The sequence below is a fragment of the Puccinia triticina genome, chromosome 16A (assembly GCF_026914185.1).
Source record: "Puccinia triticina chromosome 16A, complete sequence".
NCBI lineage: Eukaryota > Fungi > Basidiomycota > Pucciniomycetes > Pucciniales > Pucciniaceae > Puccinia > Puccinia triticina.
In genome coordinates, this window is record NC_070573.1 from 1353751 (window position 1) to 1368399 (window position 14649).

At 45.1% G+C, this 14649-nt stretch overlaps 2 protein-coding genes across 2 annotated transcripts; one reads left to right on the top strand and one right to left on the bottom strand.

Annotated features, from left to right (window-relative positions):
- Nucleotides 1-5725: 5725 nt before the first annotated feature.
- PtA15_16A146 (uncharacterized protein) lies at nt 5726-6168 on the bottom strand (the record flags this gene model as incomplete). Its single annotated transcript, XM_053163807.1, has 2 exons — nt 5726-5859; nt 5937-6168. 2 exons carry the CDS (start codon nt 6166-6168, stop codon nt 5726-5728), a joined length of 366 nt encoding a protein of 121 aa, XP_053027795.1.
- Nucleotides 6169-9070: 2902 nt separating this feature from the next.
- Nucleotides 9071-10165, top strand: PtA15_16A147 (uncharacterized protein; the record flags this gene model as incomplete). The annotated part of the gene is made up of 1 exon (XM_053163808.1): nt 9071-10165. The coding sequence occupies one exon, from the start codon at nt 9071-9073 to the stop codon at nt 10163-10165; it is 1095 nt and encodes a 364-aa protein (XP_053027796.1).
- Between the last annotated feature and the right edge of the window lie 4484 nt (nt 10166-14649).

Genomic DNA, 14649 nt, shown 5'->3' on the forward strand with positions numbered 1-14649 from the left:
GGTGACTACACTACATAAATGTCACAGAATGTGAAAGAGAGATGACAGGTTGGAAGCAGAAAGAGAGAAAAAGAAAGACACACAATAAACCTACACCTCAACAACCTGGTACCTCATGTCAGAGAACAAGTCAGTGGTTGTGTGTTAGTCCTTGAGCGGGAAGCCCTTCTTGGTGCCGTCCGGGTTGCCTGTTGCCATTTTTCTGTGTGAGATCAAGGGGGTGTGAGAAAAGTTGAGATTTTGTGTGTTGAGGGAGAGTTGGATGGGGAGTGGATGGGGCTGGAGAGGGACTTGCAAAGATCCCAAGTCAAGACACCTCTCACGGCTGATTTGGAACCCACGAACCACAAAGTCTTATTCCCATTGGCTCCACAGTTAATCCAGCAAGGGCCATGAATTCCTTGTGTGCGGGAGCCACAAGAACTTCTTGCTCATTGCATTTATCGGCTCCACCGTGAGTTTATCACAAAGAGACTGGAGCCAACTGGCCATCCCGTTGTCTCCACCCATTTTTGACGGGGTGGTCATACCAACAGGGGGCACAGTGTGTTCCATGCGTTTTTCACGGAGCAGATGTCACCTGTTGTATCCACAATCCGAGGTAGAGATTGCCAAGTGGACCCGCGGGCGGGTACCCGCGCGCGGGTGCCGTGTACGGGTCCGGGTGCGGGATTTTGGGAAAAAAAGCACCAGGTACCCGGATACCCGCCAAAAATACCCGCGGCAGGCGGGTCTTCCAGGTACCCGGGTACCCACTGTTACGGCCACCGAGGGGGTTGATTCCTCGAGATGACCGGGGCAGATCCTGGTCACCAAGGGGAATCAGCCCTCTCGATGACCGGGACAGACCCCGGTCATCGAGAGCAATTCAGCCCTCTCGATGACCGGGATCTGCCCTGGTCATCGGGAGGAATCAACCCTCTCGATGACCGGAACAGATCCTGGTCATCGGGAGGAATCAACCCTCTTGATGACCAGGACAAACCCCGGTCATTGAGAGGAATTGAACCATCTAGGTGACCGGGACAGATCCCGGTCATCAAGGGGAATCAGCCCTCTCGATGACCGGGACAGAGCCCGGTCATCAAGAGAAGACAACACTCTTGATGACCGGGACAGGACCCGGTCATCGAGAGGAAACAACCCTCTCGATGACCGGGACAGAACCCGGTCATGGAGAGGAAACAACCCTCTCGATGACCGGGCTCTATCCCGATCATCGAGAGGACCCGGTCATCGAGAGGACCCGGTCATCGAGAGGACCGGGTCATCGAGAGGGTTGTTTCCTCTCAATGACTGGGACAGACCCCGGTCATCAAGAGGAAACAAGCCTCTCGATGAGCAGGGTCTATCCCGGTAATCAAGAGGGTTGTTTCCTCCCGATGACCAGGATCTGTCCCGGTCATCGAGAGGAAACAACCCTCTCGATGACTGGGATAGACCCCGGTCATCGAGTGAGGGTGAAAAGAGAGCACAAGTACCCGTGGTACCCGCAAAAAGTACCGCTGGTACCCGCCCGCGGGTGCCGTGTACGGGCACGGGTGTCTGAAAATCACGAAAAACACTGCGGGTACCCGGACACGCGGCGGGTACCCGGGTCCACTTGGCGATCTCTAATCCGAGGCAGTAAGAGCATCTCCACCGCGGGCCCTAAGTCAGGGGACTATACCAAATTTAGTCCCCCAAACCCAGTTTAGTCCCTCCACCGGAGGCCCTAAAGGAGGTCCTAAACTAGGAAAAACCCATCGGGGCCCTACACCACGGGTGCACCAAAAGTTTTTGGCATGGTTATCAAAACCAAATTGATTGGATAGTGGTTTTCAGAACCAAATTGGTCTGAATCTGGTTTGTGGACAAATTCCGTTGCCAAAAAGGTCCCAAAAACCGTACCGTGAGAGAAGGAGCATCCAAATGGTTTCCAAAACCATTTCAAATGGTTCTGGAAATATTTTTCAAACCAAATTGGTTTCCAAAATATTTTTAAAACCACCTCAGGTGGTTCCAGAAATATTTTAAAAATATCTGAAAATGGTTAGTCCGACTCGTTCTTCAGGACGTCCGGACTCAATTAAAAAAAATATTCTGAAAACCAATTAAACTGGTTTTCCAAATATTTTGTTGCACCCGTGGTGTATACCAGTCCCAAATCTAGGACAGCATAGCTCCCCACATAGTCCCTCTGGCTCACATATCACACAGCCATAGGCTTGTGATACTCCGCTCATCACCGCACACAAACCCCGATATCCCCAACCTCAACATGCACGTACAGTACTATTCTCGGCCGTTACCGGCCGAGCTACAGTATCTACATAACACTCCAGTCAACGGAGGTTGAACTCAACTCTCGATGGCTTCCACTGCCATCGAGAGGCCGGTACCGGCCATTGATATGTACCTCTCAATGGCCGGTACCGGTCATCAATACATACCTCTTGATGGCCGGTACCGGACATCAAAATCCCCCAAGGAATCCCCTTCTTCCTCTCCGACCGATACAACTAGATCGGTCCGAGTAGAAGACAGAGGAATCCGAGTTTTTCTCCTTTGTCGGGCACTTCTACTGACGGACATCGATATCGGCCATTGAGAGGACCGATCAATGGCTGCAATATCGGCCATCGAGAGGACCAATTGATGGCCGGTGAGGTGCATGACGATGTCCAGTCAGGACTCAGCACCGGCTATCGATAGGTCTCCTTTCGAGGACCGGTCATGGAGCAGGGGGGAATCGGGGGAGCTCCTTTCACAACCTGGAGGTGCTATTTTGGGGACTCCGCGGTGTGAAAAAGTCTTTGGGCGGAGGACTAAAACTGCGCCGCAGTCGTGCGAGTTGGGGATTTAGTCCCTCAGATAGTCCCGCGCGGTGGAGATGCTCTAAGAAGTGCCCCCGGCTTGTAGCCTAGAACTTGGGCAAGTGCCCAGACAGATTTGATCTACCATGTATTAAGGTTCATGTAAAATGGTTGACATGTATTTTGATGTGATGGATTACTTTCTTATACTGTCAAGAGAAAAAACTTCTGGAGAACATTGTCGCACATGGAATTCGGACTTTTCGGAGGATTTCTTGTCAATTATTAGAACCGGTGGATGAGACCCCAAGAATTCTTCCAACGCATCAGTAAGATTTTGAGTAAGAAACGGAAAAGCCTTTAAACCATAGAAAATCAAAGATGCCCGGTGTCGTGTCTCTTCTTTTGAAAGATTCTCGTCAGGTAAGGTGGTAATTTTGGGTGGAGGTTTGTTGGGCTTGTGTTTCCTCACATCATTCAGACAGAAATATAAGACAAGATACGGATTTCGTTTTTGAAGCTTGATTCCTGCGCCCATTGGTGTCATCTTTTCGCAATCGTCTTTTAAAGAAGGGTTGCCAGTCCGATGATTCTTGACTTGTACACCGCAAAATGTGATGTTTTGCTCATCTAGAGCTGCCGTCGGAGTGGATTGAAGGTAAATTGTGAAGATTTCATCAAAACCAGGCTGGTTAGGTTTGCACTTGATTGCTAATCCCCGATATAATTTCCGTAACAGATCCGCTGATGTCGGTGAGTGATCGATGGATATAAAGTGATTCCAAAAAATCCAACCTTCACTCAAGAGCTTCTTTTTGTCTTTTGTGCCGATCGAACGGAGTTCGGATTTCAATTGTTTTTCGCCCCAACCAGTTAAGGTCTGCAGGAAATCTGCCAATCGAACTGAATGCCCAAATGGCATCGCGAGTTCCGCCGAATCGGTATCTGCGTCTGCGGCTAGTTGTGTCCTTCTCATCGTTTCTTGCATGGCTCGCAGTAGAATTATGCGACCAACTAGTTCACCGGCATCGCCCTTGTCAATCATACCTTTGCGCATGAGAGAGGTAAGCGCTTGAACGCATCGGATTAATCTGGCTTCATCAGATGCCAAGTACTGATTGGCTGCCGAAGAAAGGGTGAATTGGGAGGGATATTCACTTCTGAGTACGAGTTTGGAGTCGATGGAGATGCATTGCGCGGCATGGCTTGCAACGAGGTCGGCAGATACATCTGAAGCTCCATTCAGTCGCGGTTGTATGGTTGTCCCAAGCAATGCAAAGGCTTGTAGATCGGTCAGGGAGGCGGCGGGAACTGACTTGCCATTCACGCATAGAAGCTTTTCGAGAGCATGCTGGGTCAAGCCTTGGACAATGTCGTTGTCCGAAAGTCCCCTTTTCTTTGCCACATCGGCATACGTACGCCAAAGAGGAGCGCCATAAGATAAGAGTCGAAATGGGGATTGCAATTCATGCCAATCTGCGGGCGGATCCCTAACGTTTACGTCAAAGGTGGAAATCTGGTATATGGGTTTGAAAAGACGAAGATCTTTCGGCATTTCCTCGCCATTCTCTTGAATAGGATCATGGAGTGGATGGTGGTGGAAATTTGAAACGCGAGAGTTGGTATCTGCGAGGACTGCAAAGAATTTGCTTGATTGGGATGGTATCATCCTAAGAGCACTACGAAAAATGCTAAAAAACGATGAATACGAGGAAGAGCCTGCACTCTGGAGTAATCCGCTGGCTTCGTCGATCCCCAATAGCAATCTGAGGTTGCTTTGCTCTATGAAGTTGGTGCTGTCGTGCATCCTCGTTAATGCCTCCGGAAGTTGGGCAGCTTTCTCGGTGGCAGTCAGAGGAGCCGATTTTGATATCTTGTTCATCTTAGTCCGGACGTCGGCCCAAAAGGGTGGGTCGCCAGTTTGATTGGCCTTTGGGAAGCTATAGTCAATCCATTGGTCCAATCTTTCTTCTCTAGTACCCGATTCTTGAGCAGAGAAGTAATCAGCCACAGTGTGTAAGATTGCAAGAAGCAGATGTTCGTATTGAGTCTTTAGCGTTGCACAATTGGAATCAAGAAGAACGCTAGCTGCATATTGAGATTGCGGCGGATATTCAGGTGAATTTTCCGGGCGGATACAGATGTACACAACACAAATGTGCCTCGACAACTCCTTGAGTAGTCGTGATTTTCCCGTCATTGATGGTCCAATGAATGAAGAATAGGGAGCCAAGTAGGTTTTGGATGTCCACTTGGAGGCAAATTTGTCGAGGGTCTCGAGAGTTGGATACACTATACGTTCAGCCTTTAAATAACGATGATCGAATCCTTCGACAACAATTTTTTCCTGCAGAGAGTGAGGTATTGGAGCAAAAAGCGCCTCGGCTTCATGAGTTGAGGGGGCTTCAAGTGCGGCGACTCGTCTGTCATGATTGATTCTGGAACGCAGCGAAAGCGCAGGATGCTGCACCAAGAATGCAAGTCGGGAAAGTTCTTCTTGAAGCTTTGGGTGTTCGAGGATATCATAAGTAGCAACAATCATCTCGAATTTCATTGATCCCTTGAGAAGTTGGGCCCAGCGTTTGTTGAATAATGGGCCTGTTGTTCCGAGCCTTCCATCGGTGGCTGTTGACAAAGTGCGTTTGAATTTCTCCAGATCTTCAACATACGTTTCGATAACTTGACCTTTGATATGATAATTGGGGTGGGGCGACGACTAACCAACAATCAGGATCAACATTGGATCAATGCAATAGCTACAAATACATACGTGCAGCGTTTTGGCGGGACTCTTCATAATTTTCACCTTTTTTGTTGGAGGGCTCCTGGGACCTATTGTCTGGACTTTTTGCGGACATTTGGACTATTCCGCCTTTGATATTTCAATTGGGAGGGGGGGGGTATTGATTAGCTATTCATCGGGAGCACCGTCAGACTGAATCCGATGGCTGCAAATACGCACGTTCAACCTTTTGGAGGAATTCTTCATACTTTATAGCGACGTCTGCGTGGAGCTCTTGAAACCGATGGCGCAGATCTTCAGCATATGTTTTGACAACTTCACCTTTGATGTTACAAATGTATAGCATGCATGATCAGCCAATAGTCAGGAGTCTCATCGGATGAGCTAGAAACACTTACAATTGACTTCATGATGTGACAGTTTCTCGTGGAGCTCTCCGGTTATATTTTGTGGATCCTGCTCAACTTGATCTTCAGGCCGCTTCTGTTCCTTTTTGAAGGCATTGGAGGTGGAGATTAGCCGGTGCGCAGAAAGGTGCGAGTTTCTGTTGGGCGGTGGTGCTGTTCTCGGGTATCTCCAAGACGATTTCAAGTTGAGGGTATGGCGAAACAGACCCTGAAAAGCCTTCATCTTGTCGAGCTTAACTAAGCCTCTCCGAGGAGGCGCGAAGCGTCTCTGAAGGAGAGGCTTAGGACTAATGTCCCATATTTGGCCTGAGGCTGACGGGTTTTTTCAATGAAAATGTGTGATTTTGTGTTTACAACTCTCCTACAACTTGGTATCACCTCATAATCCAAATCCCAGGTGGCCATGTCTAGCCCTTGATCTCAGCTGTCTTGTACATGTTTTTTCAAGTAAATTCATCAAGAACTGGCCACTCAGCAGCCATTCTTGTAAGGGCATTTTCTGAGCAATGTGACAGACCCGCCGGGCCATTTGCAGGTCAAGTACAGACACTTTCTCACGGTTTCAGCCTTGCAAGGCCTCGCAAGCCATGCTTTTACAGCAATTTTTTTTTCAAGGGATGGGGGTAGGTGTTGTGTTAAACACACCAGAATATGTAGAAAGAAAGCCTGATTCTAATGATGCCAGAGGCTGTGAAGAAATCCGATGGGTATACGGTGATATGGGGGATATAAGGAATTTTTAGATGTTTGGCTGGGCAGCCTCAGGCCAACACTGGGTCGCTACGCTAAACTACGCTATTTGCCCACTATTATTGAGCGTAGCGATCAGATTTTACACCAAGATCTTCATAGTGTTAGTTGAAGTTGATTCTAGTTAAACTAACAGCAGCGTAGCAGAAATATTTTTTTCAGAATTATTTTCTTGCGCTAGCTTGAGCTAATCAAAGCTAAGCTAACAATAAGCGTAGCTTCTTCCTTGCTAACAATTTTCTGACCAACAGGCAGCATAGTTTGATTTGCGCTAACAGTTAGTGTAGCGTAGTTTGATTTGCGCTAATAAATAGTGTAGCGTAGTTTTCCCTCAGCTAACTGACAGCGTAACGTAGTTAGATTTGCCCTGGCAGTTAGCGTAACTCAAATGAAGTTAGCGGCGACTTAATAATGGTACCTGCTGCGGCGGTCACTGGTCAGATATTGGTGGACTGACCTTGCACTGCCCATGACGCAAAAGATTGGGAAACCCGCACAGCGATGGGTATCGGAATTGAACAAGGGGGCACAGCCGAGGTGACACTTGCTGCAGTGCGCTGCAGCTTGACCGTTGCGCCAGATCCACATTGGCAACCGTTGTTGAAACAGTGTCTAGATACCACCGTCCCTGGGCAGTTTCAGGTTCGCTGTGTGTATGCATGTACGTCGCCCCTAGGCTGGCACTAACGTGGCTTGTTTCAAATTCTATGTACATACCTTGGATGAATCTTGAAACGCCTCGGCAGACCTGAAACAGTTCAGATTTTGCTGCAAAACACCGGGCCACTTTCTGAAAATTTTCCTGCTCATCTGCTCTCACCCGAACGTACTCGAACCTTCTCTCTGCCTCTCTGCCCCCAAATCCTTTGCAAGCGACCGCTCACAGGTCAAAAATTCATTGAAACAACACTCTGACCCCTACTTCTTTTCAAATTGACTGAACATTCCATAGGCGAGATTGCTGGGGTGCTGCCGTTCCTTGTTTGCATCTTCTCAGCAGCTGGATTGATTTCCGCTTCAGTAAGCATATATATGTGTCTAAATCTTTCATCACTTCTCCTCGCTCAAACAATCACAAGTCATAACTCAAGAACCGTCCATTCTTTTTCATTTGGACCAGAAACCCAAGCATAGCGCCAACACTGGGTCGCTACGCTACGCTACGCTATTTCAGCGCTACGCGTTAGCGTAGCGGCAAAAAGCGCCCGGCTATTTTGCATAGCGTTAGCGCGCTGTTAGCGCCGCTATGCTACGCTAATTTTCAGCGGCGCTAACAGCGCGCCAATTCTTTGTTAGCGTTAGCGCGCCGCTACAGTCGCTACGCTACGCTGCGCTGCGCTACAGCGCTTTTAGCGGAAAAAAAGCCCTTTTTTCCCGCTAAAGGCGCTGTAGCGCAGCGTAGCGCGCGCTCTTTTGCGCCCTGCATGTTTAGCGTTAGCGCAATTGCGCGCATCTGCGCTAACGCTACGCTATCAGCTAAAATAGCTGCGCACCGCGTGCGCGTAGCGTTAGCGCATATGCGTGCAATTGCGCTAACACTACGCTAAAAAATAGCGCATTTGCGCTGCGCTACGCTACGCTAACCGCTATGGTTAGCGTAGCGACCCAGTGTTGATAGCGCTTCCATAAACCAACATAACACTCTTGCCGCTATCGTTTTGTTCAACTCCACTTCAGTAAGCATTTCTCCATAAATAATTGCTTCCATCGCGCAATCAATTGCAAATCATAGCTGACGAAAAACCTTTTGTATTTGAAATAGAAACTCAAGCATAACACTTCCATCGACCAAAGTAAAACGTTTACTGCTATTGTTTTTTCACCTCAGGCTCTGCTTCAGTAAGAGTCTCCCCATCAATAACTGCTTCCATCACATAGCTCACGGACATTATGTTTCATTTGATCCAGAAAAAAAAGCATAGCGCTTGGCTCCTGTTACAATCTTGTGATTTCCTAACAGCTGGATAAGTTTCTTCTTTTGTAAGCATCTCTCCTTCTCATCATAGCTGCTCATTGTTCAAACATCGACACCCATTCACTTTAAGTTGACCATGCCAACATGCTTATATCTTATTCATCACAGGGAGTGTGCATCCCACATCAAGTCCGCCATGGGTAAAAACCAAAGGTATGGACACTCATCTATTCAATGGAATATCAATACTGATTGATAATTCTCTTGTCACTTCTGCTTTTTTTCTTTGATGGTTGCTTCTATTACAACTTATTACAATGACTATTTTGATTAAATGATGGATCTCGGGTTGAAATCTGCCTGGGGACTTGAAATTATGTCTCATAGTCATAAAAATAAGAGTAGTAAAGCATCTCATCAAAGAAATAAGGCGAAGCGATTGAGGGAGAAATCAGCTTTGATGCAGGAAACTCTTGGTTTGAAGGAAGGGACGGTGATTTGTCATAGGATAAAATACGCCCCTCACAATCTCTATCCGAACATCCCTTGGGTCAACGGCAAACCGATCCGTGCTCCAACTGCCTCCGAAATTGCATCAGCATTTGAACAAGTCAAATCATACCAAATGCTCACTTCTGGACTCAACATGATTCCAGATCCTCTCGACAAAACTTCAGTGATAGCTATTGTAGAATTTACTCCCTATGAAGAACTAACTGATTCTCAAAAGGAGGATCTCAACTATGTCTCTAATTTTCTTCACAAGTCTAAACAATTCATCAATGGTGTTAAATCTTGTTCCAGAGTTTGGGGTGGCCTAATGTGGGCCATTGGCTGGAGGAAGTCGTATGACGAGGACCAGATTGTGGGCCGGTACATCAAGGCGTTTGATGAAACCAAAATGCGGGCCTTTGATGAGCATTACGTCAAGTCTTCAAGAGTTGGTCAGATACTTGGAAATCTATTCAAGGATCTTGCTCGTACTCCTTTCCAAGACAACCAAGATCTCATGAAGAAGTATAACATCCCCTTATTTCCAGACCTTGCTTATGGCGAACTTCCCGAGGATTCGACATGCACTCCTCACATCACATTTACTACCAATGGCTTTTATAATCCCCCACACAAAGACGACGAAGATATATCCCAATGGGCCTTTGTCTTGTTTCTTCCAACTCGCACTTCCGATTACACTATAGTAGACTCTTCTGAATACGACATTACATCTGGACCTTTTATTTTTCCTGATCATTGTATTGGTATTAATTTTGACCATCATCATGGGATTGTCAAGATGATTTGGCAGGCAAATAGGTATACCCACTGTACTATGCCTCACTCTAAGAGCTCTCGATTTACTCGTCTTGGAATGTCTATTCAAATCAACTCCACTCTAGCTCTTACTTGTGAAAAATATATGAAGGGATTCTACCAAAATATTGCCCACTATTTTGGTGATCACTTCTATTACATGTTTCGTAGTATGGGTAGAAGTACTTTAATAGCGACTTCAGTCACAATTTTGTTTTACTTTACTCTTTTCTCTTCTTTCTGAGATCTTTATGCTTGTAATCCCCAAGAATATTCTGATTCTAACTCCAGTATCCTATTTCAATTCAATTTGAGCCTTCATAACATATATATGTATTAAGAATTCATCAAAAGGGTGAGTTATGAGAAAGCAACTTGATTTTAGAGGTTTTCTGAGTTGGAATGAAATAGTATAAAAATGAGAATGTGCGGGAAAGCAGCCATGAACTCTATTAGCATAAAAATTGCCATCTAAGTAATAAAATTTTAAACCCCATGATTACCAAAGATATACAATCAGACAAACGGGATGAGTGACTTCAATTGATCTGAATTGACTGAATACAGCATAGTGAAACTCAGAAATATTAAAATGAATGTTAATACATTGTAGTTTCTATTCATATAAATAAGAACATGAATTCAGAAGACCATTTTAAGTCAATCAATAGTAACATATGCATGAGCTAAGAAATTAATTATTAACTCCCAGAAGTTTTATTTCTCAAATGAATGTGCATGGAATCTTAAAATTGAAAAAGTTTCAAAAGAAAATTTACTTTCAAAATATCCTTAACATAGAATCATGATAGACTAAAATAAGCTAGGAAAGCCAACATTAGCATCATGATACTTGAAAGAATCAGGAATTTTATCTCTTGATTTGAATCAATATGGTTCAAGAGTGAACCCAGGTTTTTCAATCCAACTTACAACTGATCAACTCCTGAGTCCTAGAGTATGCCATTTTTTTTGGCAAATATCCCATGGAATGGAATGATTTTAATGGAAGTGATTTTCATAGCATAGTTTAATATGATGGTTCATACTGTTCATTGACTCATTGAAAATTATTCCAATCACCACATAATTTTTACAATAATTCTAAACAAGATTCAATATTAATGGGCTAGAAATAGACTAATGAAAGGGGTTCCCATGTGGAATTGAATAAATTATAAGTAAGAAGTTGTTTTCAGCAAAATATACATTTCTGTGAGGTGAATTTGAGCCTTCATATCAGACTATATTTTCTGGTGTGGGTCACAGATATTAATTTTATTTCCCGCAAAAACTATGGGTAATTCATAGCTGTGCAGATTCCTCTGGCATTTTGTTTTCCCAAACTCGCGAGTTGCTTTCTGTCCGTTACATACCATTCTACACAACAAACAAAGTCAACTCCTGCTACTTTTTCCTCTTCCAGACTTTCCTTCCGACAAAGCAAAACAATCAATCAGTTCAATAAATTCATGTCAAGTCAATCTACCCAACAAGCTGGGTACACAAGCGATGCGTCTGAGGGCCGATTTCGTTGATCCTCAAGAGTCACCACCCCTATCAAAAGACCTGGAATGATTAACCCTTCACCAGATTCGCGTCGTTCAATTACCCAGCCCCTTTTGTCGGATAGAACTTCAAGTACAACTCAACCCAGAAAACGAAAGGCACCCTCAGAGTTGGATTCAGAATCAATATCCCAAGACACACCCATTGCCACAAAACAAAAAGGGAAGAAACCAACCGCCTCAAGTCGCTCTCAAAGAACTCCCAGAAACTCCGAAGCACAATCTTCCCAGGCTACTGACTATATCCAAGACTCTGATGAAGAAAATTTGAAGGCACAACCAAAACGGAAAAGACGCAACCCCGAGTTTGACGATGCCAGAGATTTTTTTTCTGAGCCATTTCGTCGCAAGGATGATGTAAGTCTTAAGAAAAAAAATATTATTATTAATAACACAATAACTCATCATCTGGGTTTTTCTTTGAAGCCTTCTGATAAACCACCACAGACATACAGCTGTAGGTGGTGTAGCAAAGAAGTACGAGTCTCTCAAAGCAGTTTTTCAAATCTTCGTGCGCATCGTGATGGGTCTCGTCAGGGTGGAAGAGTTTCAGAAGGATGCCCAAAACGTCGTGATGCTATTGCTGCTGGTGCCAAGCTCCCTCCGACCACTCTTGAAGAAGACAGACTGAAAAAGGCTGGTGGAAAACCTGGAACGATCACTCACCATTTTGCCCCAGTTGAAAAATTCAACAACGTTGTACTCAACCAGATCTTAACTCTGTGGTTGTTACGTCAAGCAATCCCTTGGACTCGAGTTGAGGACGCTTATCTGCGAGCGGCGTTTCACTACTGTCAAGCTGGTGCCAACCTGTTTAAGCGAAGATGGGCAGCTGATTCGGCTAGAACGGTGTACTTGGACTTACAAGCTGCAATGATCAAACGCGTAAAAGTGTGTACTCTAATTTGATTGTTTTTGAGAAAATTACTGACTAATTTGGTTGAAATGATCAATCATCAGGATACCGACAGCAAGTTCAATCTTATACACGATGTGTGGACAACCAAAGGGAACCGTTTTGGATTCATTGGCGCTTTGGTTTCTTTTATTGATAACGATTGGAACTACAATGTCCTCCATCTGAGTCTCAAACTTGTTGCTTGTCACCACCGAGGGAGCTTGTTGGCCGAGCCAGTTATCAATGTTTTGAAGAAGCATCAACTTCAGGGAAAGATAAGTTTTTTTTTTTGCTCTTGATAATATTTATACAATAAAAGATCCAAAATCTAATTGGGTTTCTTGTAAATACATGTTATGCCAGACTACAGATTCAGGCTCAAACAACGGTACAATGGCTTCAACAATGCACTCCCAATTGTGTCTCCTTGAAGGAACCGACGAAATCGAATGGGACTACAATACGATGCACATCAAGTGCTTTTGTCACAAGATAGCTTTGGTTGTTAATGCTGGTTTGAACGAATTAGGTCTTGAAGCCCCATCACCACCAAAGATCAAGAAATCTTTTCTTGGCGCTTTCCCCTACTTGGACAAGCTGGAAAGAATCTTGGAAGAGGAGGATGAAGATGCTGCAGATGGATTGGTAGAGGAAAGCGATGCTGGTGACGATACCAATAGCAATATTTATAACAAGGATGAGGATGATGTGGTAGAAGACGATGATGTGGTAGAGGACGATGAGTATTCTGAACCGGTTGAGAGAGAAGATAACAATAGAAGAAATAGGAAGGCTGGAAATAAGAGTAAATCTGCTACAAACAGGAACGAGTCTAATGAGTTGCATGATTTGACTAAAGCAGTAGGTTTACAGTCTTCTCTCTTCTATTTTTCTTCAATTTTTGTGTGCTGACTGAACTATAAAAACAGTTGGACTTTGTAGTAAAAAAGATAACTGGATCGTTGAGAGACTCCTGTCCGTACAAGCGGAGGCAGTCGTGTGAGGGGATGGGTGCTGTTTAGGCTGCCCTCGTGGCTGGGTGGTCCGTGGTGATGAGCGCTGAAAATGGGGGGGATCAGGGATAGCTATTGGGTTTTGGGTGGTTTTGAGAAGTTCGCCGGGGGTTTGGATCCTTGGCGGCGGTTGTTTTGTTTGAGGGGAAGGGAGATGTGATCTTAAGGAAGAGGAAGGAAAAAGATCCGGAAAACTCTGATGAAGGATGATTGGCGGGCGGAGCCCGTAAGTTGAAACTCTGAAGATAGGATCTATAAGCTCAGTGATGGTCCGTATTCCGGGGATCAGAATGCCATGGCCACCCATCATCCAAGTTTGAGCTGAACTTGGACTCCGGGCGACATGTCACATACATTTCATCACATCCTCCGCGCGCTACACGCGCACACACTCACAACAAACAAGATAAAAAAGAAGAAAGGAAACAACACAAGGGAAAATTAAGGAAAACACAGTGTGATGAGTCAGGAAGAAAAGAACCAGAGGGAGGAAAATAAAAAGAGGAAAGAGAAAACAGAAAACACTCAAGACAGGCAGAACAAACAGAAGAGAAAGAAATCAGAAACAAACAAGGAAATAAACCCACATCAGGCGCTGTGTTAGGACCAAGAAAGCTGAAGAGGCATGGGGAACTGAGAAGGAAGGGAGATGGGAAAATGGACAGAAGGAAAAGGAGAGATAGGGGAGCCAGTTGAAGGTGGAAATGTGATGAGAAGAGATCTTGAGGCCTGGGGAGTCGGGACTGCACCATAACTTTCATTGAGTCGCAAGACCCAATGTTGGATTACCTAATCAACTTTCATTGAGTCGCGGGACCCAATGACGGATTACCTAATCAACTTTCATTGAGTCGCGGGACCCAATGACGGATTTCTGTCCACCCCAGCGTGGAAATTGAGTCTTGGGAAGTGAAAATAAACTTGAGTCTTGATGATCCTGCTGGCGGCGGTGATGCTCCTGAATAGCTGGCCACGAGAGGGGCCACCACATCGTGTGTATGGAGACAGGAATTTGACCGTCGTGCAGCAGGGAAAAACTTGAAGGGTCTGATTGCAGGCTACGGAATCCGCTGGAACATAAAATATCAAAGCCGACAGCGTGCCTATGACGCAAGAGAAGTAAGTATTTGCGCTTCAATTAGCATTAAAATTAAAATTTATCACTGATAGACTTGACTGTAGGTTATCAATGCAATGCTCCATGATGAGTATGTTAAATATCAAGATCAAATTTCCAAATCAAGTCGTA